We start from the raw sequence: 11,036 nt of genomic DNA on the forward strand, positions 1-11,036 counted from the left end.
ACATTAATTACTCCAAGAGTCAAGCATCCCAATTTACAACTTTTATTCTATATATTTGCCAGCTAAAATAGAGGAATATGCCAATTGATATATTAATAGTTTACATAAGAAATTGTGAGAATGAATAGGTATTTTTATTTTACAGAAATGAAATCCACATATAACTTATATCGTTAAAAAAATTATAATAATTATATTCAAAATCAAGTCTTTGATTATCAGATTGCACAAGTTTTGCAAGATATAAATTTGGAACAATGAAAATGCTAAGATACAGATTATTAGATTACACAAGTTTATACTTCTTTCAAACTCGTAAAATCAGTTCGAGTTTACTGATTTGACTGATTTTACTGGTTTTCAAGTTTTTAGTTCCATTTTATATGTTAAATACATATTAACCCGTAAAATCATGTGATTTTATAAGTCAAGTTGCGATTTTGACAAGGTCCAGCTTACTGGTATGGTGTGCCTCTCCTGTGCAGTGGGATTATGGCTATTTTATACTAATGGATTAGATTGTCACTGTCTATTTGGGAGACATGTAGTAGCGTTCATATGCCACTTTCTCTCTGTTTTTTTTCCCCTGCCTTTGCATCTCTGTTTTCTATCTTTTTCTCAATGGTCCAGCTGTGGTTGGAATCCTGTTAATGTGATTGGTTTGGTCTTAAGTTTCAGGTTGTTGTTATTCTTTCTTTTCCCTCCAGGGTTTCTTTTTTTCCAGTTTTGATTTTTTTTGTGCTTTTTTTTTTTCTTGCTGCTGCTTTGGTCAGGTTGTCTGTTTCTCTGTCTTTTATTCTCTGTGGCAAACGCCTTATGCTCTACGGTTTAGATTGCTCTTTGTTGCTCTATTTGTGACATTGTCATTGCAGTCTTTGTGTTACAGGTATGCTTTTTTGGCAGCACTTTCTGGTCTTTCTTTTCTTTTTTTAGGTTTGTTGATTCAGGTTTAGGCCATGTGTAAGTGCTCTGCTATTTTCTTTGGTTGCTCGCCTTTGTGATTTATTTCTAATTTGGTGTTCTTTTGTTCCTGGTTGTGCTAGGCATGCATGCATGCCTGCTGTTTGCTTTAGGCAGGGTGATGTGTTTCATGTGGAGGTTGATTATGCAGGTCTGGCTCTGCAACTGAATGGGGACTCTGTGCTTTCATGGTTGCAAAACACCTCCAGGTCTATTTTGTTCAAAACTCAATAGAGGCCCTGTTTTTAGCTTCTGCTTTTGAAATATTTTAATCTCCATTGAAACGCAAGATGCTCCTCCAAAATAGAGGTCCGTCCATGCACTGCCATAAGTCACACGTCCCTTGCATTCAATATTTCATGACAGCTATCTCTTTCTAGCTCTTTATCCTTCCACATGACCACAACTTTAGCATTAACATACTCTTAATCCATCACATACATGTTGCTTTTTTTATTATTATTCTTTCATTAATTCATACCACATTCGTTCTTCGCAATGAGTCAAATTGTTTTTGGCATTGGTAAAAAAAAAAAAAATTGAATTTTTTTACAATTCCACCCTGCGTTTGAGTTTGAGGAAAACAACCACCGATGCGAAGAGATAAGCTTATAACGATCGTGACCTTCAAATGGCTTGTCTTTCCACTAATAGCTGAAGAAGATCCATCATGCAGTGTGCTATCACCATCAAGTTTGGATGAACCAGCCATACCAGCTCACCGTCAACGTCTCTCGCCTTCCGCGCACAAGCGGATCATTCTTCGCCATGTGTTCTCTGCATGAAGACAAAAAGAAAAGGGGAGTACTCAGATTTATCGTATGTGGTTCTGTTTTTTTGTTTATTGTTGTTTTTATAAATGGTTTTTCCAATTATTTTTTTTTTAATTTCATTATATTTTTTGTTTTTTTTCTTGTCAAATCTAATTTTTTATTATTGTATTTTTTTTATCTTCAAGATTTTTAGATTGATTTTTTTTTTATTTCATCCTCCAATATTTAATTGAACAAGTGTTAAGCTTTTTAGCTTAGTCTAGGTGTAGAATTTAACGGTTTACAAGTTTAAAAAATTAACTCTGATTTACAAAGTTGACATGAATACGGATTTCCGTTGTTTTTTTGTTTTTTTAAAAGCTTTTTTCCATCCTATACCATTCTGTTATTTTTTTAATTATCTTTAAATGAGATTTTTGTAGTCAATTTTAAAATTAGAAGGTCGCCTTGCTTTTAGTTTTTTTTTCTTTTCTTTTTTGTCTTTATTACATTTAGATTTTCTAAAAGAATTTTGTTTTTGAATTGAATTGAATTAATTGATTTCATCATCAAACATTTAATTTTTTAGGTGTTGAGCTCCTGAATTGAACCCGGGTCAGGAATTTAGTAGATTGCGAGTTTGGAAGTTTAACCTGGATTTACAAGGTTTGTATCATTTTGATTTTTTTTCTAATGAAAAATATCGTTGGTCTTATTTTATTTTTTTATTAAATTAAATTTATTGATTTCATCCTTTACATTTAATTTGAGGCAATACTTGAAGGAATTTTAATTTTTTAATTGTGTTTTTGGAAATTAGCATTCTTTGTTTATTTATATTTGTTTTTCCTATTGAATTATCACAATATCATGTCTCGAGCCATGAATTCAGCAGGTTCAATAAGTTTGGCTCAACATTTTTTTATTGCTTTTTAATATTTTTGGATCTCAAGTCAATGATCATAATCTTTGATTTTGTTTAAAAAAATGCATTGTCTTGATATCTTTTCTATGATAAAAAAAATGATAGATCCACATTATAGAGCGAGTCACCTATAAAATAATGATCGTCTGCTTGGTTCTGCTCGCAGGTTTTGACAACTTCACTTGATTTTGCTGATGCTTTCTTTTTTAATACTTTTTTTCATTGATTTTTTTTTCTAATGATCAATCATTATTGTTTTTAGCTCTCTTTCTATGGTGTCAAGTCGTTGATTTTTTTCCTTTCTTTAAAATCCAATAATAACGCTTAAGCATCTTTTTTTACGCTACAGAAAAAATCAGCCTGGCCCGTAGCGAAGCGCGGGCCATCTATCTAGTTTTCTCTCTATGATTTGATCCTTTTGAAACAAAATTAGTAGCCAACTGTTTTTAATTTACTATAGTTGAAAAAAATATACAATATAAATCTTAAAAATAAATCTTATAATAAAATCTTGCATATTGTTAAAACAAAAACAATAAATAATAAATATATTAAACAAATGTTTTGTTCACATTTTTTCTTTCAAAAAACATATATTTAATATCAAATCACTTTTCCTATTTAATTAACACTAAAAAAAACAACTTTTATAATGTAGACACTATACATTAATTACCAGGTTGAAAAGCAAAGCATTCAAGCGGTGTTAAAAAGGATTAATAGGATGACAATTTGTAATGATTTATATAAGAATATTAATGATTTTAAGATATAAAATAGATTAAAAAAATATAGTAATTGAAATTCAGATTTTGTTCAAGTAATGAAAACTATCACATGTACAATCACTAAACCAACCATGAGAATTGATATTTTATTTTCTCTTTCAAACTATTAAAAAGAATAATATTTTTAAAAATAAAAAATAAAAAACAGCAAAGCCCCCTTGATGATAAAAATGCATTGTCTCGATATCTTTTCTACGATAAAAAAAATTATAGGCCCACAGTATAGAGCGAGCCACCTATCAAATAATGATTGGTGATTTTAGCTCTCTTTCTATGGTGTCGAGTCGTTAATTTTTTTATCTTCTTTAAAATCCAATAATAACGCTTAGGCATCTTTTTATTACACTACATAAAAAATCAGTATGGCCCGTAGCAAAGTGTGGGCCATCTATCTAGTTTTCTTTTTATTATTTGATCTTTTTGAACAAAATTAGTAGCCAATTGTTTTTAATTTACTATAGAAGGATAAGAATCAAGGATAAAAGACTAAAGTGAAAAACTTCAGGTAAATAAGTTGTGCTTTTAAAATTCAAATAAAAAATTTACTTTGATCCTCTACCTTTCTAATGAAGACATTTTCAGTCCTTATAGTTTTTGAAAAATTTATTTTTGATACACAACTTTATGTTCAGTCCTTAGATTGAAAGAAAAGAGAGAGTTTCTAGATTCTGAAGGAAGACAGAGAAAAAGTTGGTATGCACTAATTCCATCCATAAAAAAAATCGTTCATAATTTAACAAGTTTCATTCGATAAGAGAAGTTTCACTAAGGTATTTTTTAGCCTTCACCTTACTTAAGGGAATAGATATGGAGATGGGAAGGGTTTTGTTTTTAATTTAGGTTTATTTTTGGTTTTTTGAATGATTTTTTGGGTTGTTTGAAGCCATGTAATAGTTTATTTAGGTCTTTACGATATTTTTTAAATGTAAAAAATTATTAAAAAATATTTTTTTAGATAAAAAAAATACTCATACCTTGACTTTCTGGCTACCCTTTGGTCGTCATATTCTAGGCCAATAGACTTATCCAATCCATATATATATATATATATATATATATATATATATATATATATATATATATATCATTATAAATAAATAAAAGAGACTTAACTTACAAAAAAATTGTAATGCATATTATAGTACATGATTATATTTTTTTATTAAAAAATTACTTTTAAACAACATAAAGACCTTGAAATGAATTTAAATGACATTAGAGATTTTTCTTATTCATGGTTGAAAAAAATATACAATAAAAATCTTATAATAAAATCTTGCATATTGTTAAAACAAAAATAATAAATAATAAATATATTATACAAATTTTTTGTTCAAAGTTTTTTTCTTTCAAAAAACATATCTTTAATATCAAATCACTTTTCTTATTTAATTAACACTAAAAAAAACAACTTTTATAATGTAGAAACTATACATTAATTACCAGGTTGAAAAGCAAAGCATTCAAGTGGCATTAAAAAACATTAATAGAATTTGTTTTTTGTTCTTATCCGGGCATTCTCACGCCCTTTTAAAGGACGAGGCTAGTCCTGTTTGGGGTTCGTGGCTACCCCTCCCAATAAGTATGCTTTCCAAGAATTGAACTTGTGTTCTCACCTTTACTGGAATATAACAGTGTCTTAACCGCTAGACCAACACTTCATTTATATTTATATATATATAAAAAAAAAACAAGAAGATAGATTTTGTTCAAGTAATGAAAAGTATCACATATACAACCACTAAACCAACCATGAGAATTGATATTTTATTTTCTCTTTTAAACTATTAAAAGGAATAATATTTTTAAAAATAAAAAATAAAAAACAGTGAAGCCCCCTTGATGATAATGTTTCTTGTTTGAATGGGCAAATCTAGAAACTACTAAATGGGCTTAGGTCTTGTACATAGAATTCAGTGATCAGACCCAATATGGCCATCTCATTATTAAATATTAATGGTATCTCTGGTCACTTATTAGTATTTTTTTTTACCATAAATATTTCCTTTTCATATGTTAATTAGAGTTAGACTAGCCACAGTGTCCCATTTCATTGCATGGCTAAATTATTTAAAAACAAAATAATGATGAGATGTTTAAATAAGATAAAATAATAATAATAATAAGTCATGATAAATTTATAACCAATGGTAATCAATTTGAACCAACTAAAGAAATTTTGTTAAATTTATAATTTAGATAATGAGATTGGAATAACTTAATAAAAAAAATAAAGAGAATTATAAAGTCTTTTTTTAAAAAAAACTATAGTTAAATTTTCAAACTCGTGACCTTAGTCATTAGACCTGAAGCACCTAATTTAAACTAATCATGAAGTTCAATTCCCAATCAATCAAATATTGAATGATGAAATAAAAAACATTTAATTATATAAAATCACTAAAAATAACAATTAAAATAATAAGAATCATAATTAAAATACAAAATAAATTTTATATTTGATTGAAGGGTGAAGTTGAGATGAAAAGAACTCAACAATAAATATTCTGGCTCATTCTCAAAACTTGCATGCCCAAATCCTCCTGTCGATATAAATGGTTAAACTAGCAATATTCCAATTCAACTTTTCAAAAAGTTGATCCTCCACTTGTAAAGAATGACAAATAACTTTCAGTGCGATAAGAAAATTTTCTAAATTTTTTTTTAAAAAAACATATCATTTTCTTTACAAAATTTTCAAAAAGTCAATCTCAACCTCCCCTATATAAAGAGCCTCCTCTCAAGCTTTAGAGGCAGAACTACATAGATGAGTTTCTTTGTATAAGGCATCAATACTCTTCTTTGGTAATTCCTTGTAACCTTTTATATTGCCATCTATTATCTTGTAAACACATCCATATTGTTTTATTCAAACCTTATAACTTATATCTTCATATTGGTTTCTATACAAATTTAAGTAAGATTCCTTTAAATATCATTTCTATATATATTTAAATTCTACTTATTATTCTGTATTTATATTTCTACAAAATTAAGTATGCTTTGTATTTAGTAGAAGATCCTATCATGTCTAGACTTACCTCTTCATTCACGTCAGAAATTTGTTTATAGTTTTGTATTTTGTTTTAAAATCAAGTATATCGGCTAGAAATTTGTGATAAGATCTTAAGATCATTCTTAGGTGTAACAACGTCACGTACTTGTTTTGTCTTTGTTTTATCTTTGTTTACATCTATCTTTAGTTTGTGTGTGTGTGTGTGTAAATGAAAATTTTCTATGAAATTGAATTATGCTAAATTGTTAGAAGAAATTGAATGAAACCATTTGGTTTGTGGCACATATATTGTGTATTTGCAGGTTTAAAAATTTTGGGTTGTCTCTTATATATGGGAGGTGCTGCCAAATATTTTTTTTTTAAAATAGGAATCATTTAGTTTTTTTTATTTGTTAATTTGTGTAAATGCCTAGGAGAAAGTTTATTGTACGTTATGAGGACAAGATCATTGCTAGTTCTTTTAACAGTGATGTTGATGACCACGAGTCATTAGATGCCAACCGAGAACAAACACTTGAGGCATAAGCATCGACTCATGACGTAAGCTCTTTGAGTGAGATGCCGAAATGTCAAGGGGGGACTTCATAGTGGGATTCATTTATCCGCAAGTACGAGGCCTAGTGGAAGGATAATCTTTCAATGTAAGTTTGTTTTACTTTTAGAACGACATGTTTAATAATGTTTTAAAAAATAATTTCATTTAACAAATGCAATTTCAAGTTTACAAACATTGAAGCTGTGAGAACAATAACTTCGACCTTTAAATCATCGATGGAAATCTCATTGTTTCAATAAAGCCAAGTTTTCAAACATCCTAAATGGAAATCTCAAGTTGATGCATGATTTTCAAGGTTAAATGTTAGTTTTAACTTAATATTTTTTATGTTAATTTGGTTGTTTTATTGAAATTACTGAAATTTTTCTTTTATAAATTTTTACTTCAAGGGAAAATTCAAATGGGAGAGAGCTGATAATAATGTTATAAGGAGAGTTTGGAAGAATCACGCTGCAATTAGGTAAGATCGAATTTAGGATAATTTTTTTATTCTAAATATTAAAATTTTATTTTTCATTTACTAATAGATAATTAATTTGTATTATATAGGTTGCATGATTTTTTGTATGTGGTGAAAAAAAAAAAACCAAAAAATATGCGAAAAAAGAGCTTCTAGGTTGAAATGATGTGGCAGTTTGAAAGGATTTTAGATCGTCGTATATCTTAGAGGCTATATGGACAGAATACATTCAGCACATGACGTCGACTCATTTCACGCGACAATCACAGTCCAGTGTAGAAAATTAGAACTGGAGTGTTCATGGTTTTGTTACCACTCTCAATGACAGCTTTATTCTGTTTGTTTTGTATATGAAGTGAATGGTAGGATTTTTTTTATCACAATCATTTTTTTATTAGTTGTTTTTTTAGAAATATATTTAATAGACAATATTTTTATCATGTAGGCTACGGTTCTTGGACACGAGCTAAACCCGATGAAGCTTTTTTGTTGAAACACATGTATAGAGTGATGACTACCAAAAAAAGGATGCAACAAGTCATGGATAGCCGAGCTCAGCACTTTGTGGTATATTGGTTTTCAAATATTTTTTTCATAAGTTATTATTTCCTTGAATTTGATGAATTTAATTTTTTCTTTTCAAAATACATATAACAGCTGGTTGAAGGAGAAATACAGGGATGATCCTTTGACCTATCCCAATCTCGATCCGGATTTGTAGTTAAAGGCATGATTATCTAGTTGACCTAATAGAAATCAGGTGTACGAAATTTCTAACACTATAGCTGAGAACTTGCAAACAACTCATATTGTTTCGACTATTGGATGCTCGCAATTAATTTTAAGTACTCAAACTTTGGAGTTCATGATGATGTTAAACTAACGAGTAAAAGCTCAAACAATTCATTTTAATAAAAATTATAAATGACTTACAACTAATTATAAGAAAGTCCGCTAATTGATAATAAAGATGAGATTATAAATGAGATATACTGATAGTGAAAACAAGCGTATGCAGGCCATTGCAACTCAGAGAGTCATGTTAACGTAAAGGAAATGTAGATGAACAAAAAAAGCAGAGCGAAGGGAGAGGAAACGACAGCTGTGAGGTGATGTTTTTTGATTTTGTGTATAAGAAGCTGACCAAACGAAGGTTGGTTGTGGTAGGTAGTGTTTAGTCCATAACCAGAGAATTCAATTTTTGTTTTGATTTTGAGTATGGGAAGGAGAGAGGGGTTTTTTAATTTTTGTTTTTACAATTGTCACGAGTGAAAAAAAAATAAGGGAAGAATTATTTGAGTTTTTTTTATCTTTTATTGGCGACCCTATTTCTTATTTTTTATAAGAAAAGAAGAGAAGAGAAGAGAAGAGAAGAGATTATTTGTTCAATATTACATCAAACAATTGCATAAAAAGATAATCATGTCCAACATACCAAATACTTTCTCGGTGTTCTAACCATAAAGAACAGTAGCCTAGAATCTTATTCCCTCTCACTGCTACTGCTAGCTTGGCTCAAATGAATGGCGTTTTAGGTTCAAAGACCTCAAAGAAGATCCTTGCACAATGTTACGAGGATGATAGTTATGGTAGAAAGAAGTTGTCCTTTACCACATTATCCATGTTCGCATAGTCATATTTTGAAATAAGCTTTTTTTGGACTTAGTTACTTCAATTTGCTAGCAAAATCTAAAAGAAGTAGCAAATATTGCCCCTTCCTTTAATGAATCTTATTCCAAGTCTACCAAGCCTATCTCATTGAACTTAAAACTTTTTTATCTTACCTTTTACTTAACTTGAGTTTAAAATTAAATTATATAGAAATTATTTTTATGTGATTCAATCAACTTAAGTAGTCTAAAAATATCTCAACTGACTGATAAAAAAATCTGATTATAAAATTGACATAAAAAACTATCAACTCAACTTCTTATCTTTTCAGTGTTTAAAATTAAATCATGTGAGAATCACCCTAACACAATTCAATTGACTTGACTTGTCCAAAAACAACCTAGCCAACCAATAACAAAAATATGAGCATGAAATTTACTAGAAAAAAATATTATCAACCCGACTCCTTGATTAGCCTAAGTTTAAATTAAATTGTATAGAAGTTATCCTGACATAATTCAATCAACTTGGTCGATCCAAAAACAATCTAGATGATTGTTTGAAAGAGCATAAGGCTGAAATTGAGAAGAAAAAAAGTGCAAAATTGAAATAATAAAATGGGGAGAAATGGAAAAAAAAATGAGGGGTTGAATTAAAAACAAAAACGAATTTCATTTTTGATGTTAACAATAAAGCTGCATAATGATTTACAATTCTTTTTAATATTATATATTTGGTACAATGAAAGATTTTTGAAGTTCAGATCTCTTAGAAGTTTACTAGACATGGACCGGCACTAAGTTGTCGAGGTAGATTTTTTTTCATACAAAAAGATTTTTGAAAAAAAAATTAAAATTACTTTAAAAAAACAATCTCATAAAAATAGTCAAGTCTATCCGGGTTAATCCGTCAAACCGCGATCTATATCATGAAATCAGGAAAAATCAATAGAAAAGAAAACGAAGAAAATCACAAAGCCTATTTTAAAAAAACCAATGTCAAATGATGAAATCAAAAAATAAAATAAATAAAAACAAAAACAAAAAAAGATGTCAACATGCGTTAACTTTTCAAACTTGTGACTCAAGTCATTAGACTAAAAAACACCTTATTTATAAAAATTATGAAGTCCAATTCTCAAACAATCAAACGTTGAATGATAAAATTAGAAGAAAAAAAATTAATTGCACAAAAGGATACAAAACCAAAAATAACAATTAAAAGAATGAAGATTAAAATAAAAATAAAAAAAATTAGAGGACAACTACAAATTTTATATTGAATGGTGAAATTAAAAAGACAAATCAATTTAACAAAAAGATCCCAAAACAAAAAAAACAAAAAAAATTGAATATCTAATTGAAAAAAAATAGCATATCACAAATTGAGATTGAATAATAAAATAAAATACATATCAAAACTTGTCAAAAGAACCAAGAACAAAAAATTATAAATCAAAAAAACAAGGACCGAAGTTGAAGTTTCAATTAATAAGATGACAACTCTAAAATTTTACATGGTCGGTGCAATGTTCAAGGGGAGGAGAAGATAAAAAAAGGCATTGGCTTCGCACCACCACTCCAACATTGTCATGTGTCACCTCACCAAGAAGATCTCGGTGTAGTGATTCCACAACACAGTGAAAGGGGATTTTTGGCTACTAAGAGAAGTCGTCTAAAGCTTATCGCGATTTTAAAATAAATTTTTAATAAAAAAAAGTAATGAATTAATAATTTTGACATGAATTTATAAAAAAAAATATTAAAACGATATACTTAAGAAACATTATATAAAAAAATTAAAATTAAAAATTAAAATATTTATTTCATCCACGTTAAATATTCAAAGTTGATATATAATTATTTCAAAAGTAATTGTTAATATTACCATAAAAATACTAATATATATTTGAAAAATATAGTATAATTGAATAATTATTTAATCATCAGTTTAATAAATTTATTTAAA

The 11,036-nt window shown here is 28.4% G+C and overlaps 1 protein-coding gene across 25 annotated transcripts; it reads left to right on the forward strand.

Annotated features, from left to right (window-relative positions):
* The first annotated feature begins 423 nt into the window (after nucleotides 1-423).
* On the forward strand, nucleotides 424-8,321 carry LOC133678265 (uncharacterized). 25 transcript variants are annotated; one of them, XR_009835921.1, is made up of 8 exons: nucleotides 424-678; nucleotides 774-886; nucleotides 1,044-2,378; nucleotides 2,804-7,082; nucleotides 7,387-7,457; nucleotides 7,547-7,819; nucleotides 7,903-8,024; nucleotides 8,115-8,321. XR_009835921.1 is itself a non-coding variant. In XM_062100536.1 (5 exons), the coding sequence occupies exons 1-4, from the start codon at nucleotides 464-466 to the stop codon at nucleotides 1,743-1,745; spliced, it is 396 nt and encodes a 131-aa protein (XP_061956520.1). In that variant the 5' UTR covers nucleotides 424-463; the 3' UTR covers nucleotides 1,746-1,779; nucleotides 2,302-2,477. The 25 variants fall into 25 exon arrangements, 2 of the variants coding, with proteins under 2 accessions (XP_061956520.1, XP_061956519.1); XR_009835925.1 differs by having other exon boundaries at nucleotides 1,044-1,779; nucleotides 2,302-2,378; nucleotides 7,903-8,153; XR_009835928.1 differs by having other exon boundaries at nucleotides 1,044-1,169; nucleotides 1,615-2,378; nucleotides 7,903-8,153.
* The last annotated feature ends 2,715 nt before the right edge of the window (nucleotides 8,322-11,036 follow it).

The sequence above is a fragment of the Populus nigra genome, chromosome 18 (genome assembly GCF_951802175.1).
Source record: "Populus nigra chromosome 18, ddPopNigr1.1, whole genome shotgun sequence".
In the NCBI taxonomy this organism is placed as follows: Eukaryota; Viridiplantae; Streptophyta; class Magnoliopsida; order Malpighiales; family Salicaceae; genus Populus; species Populus nigra.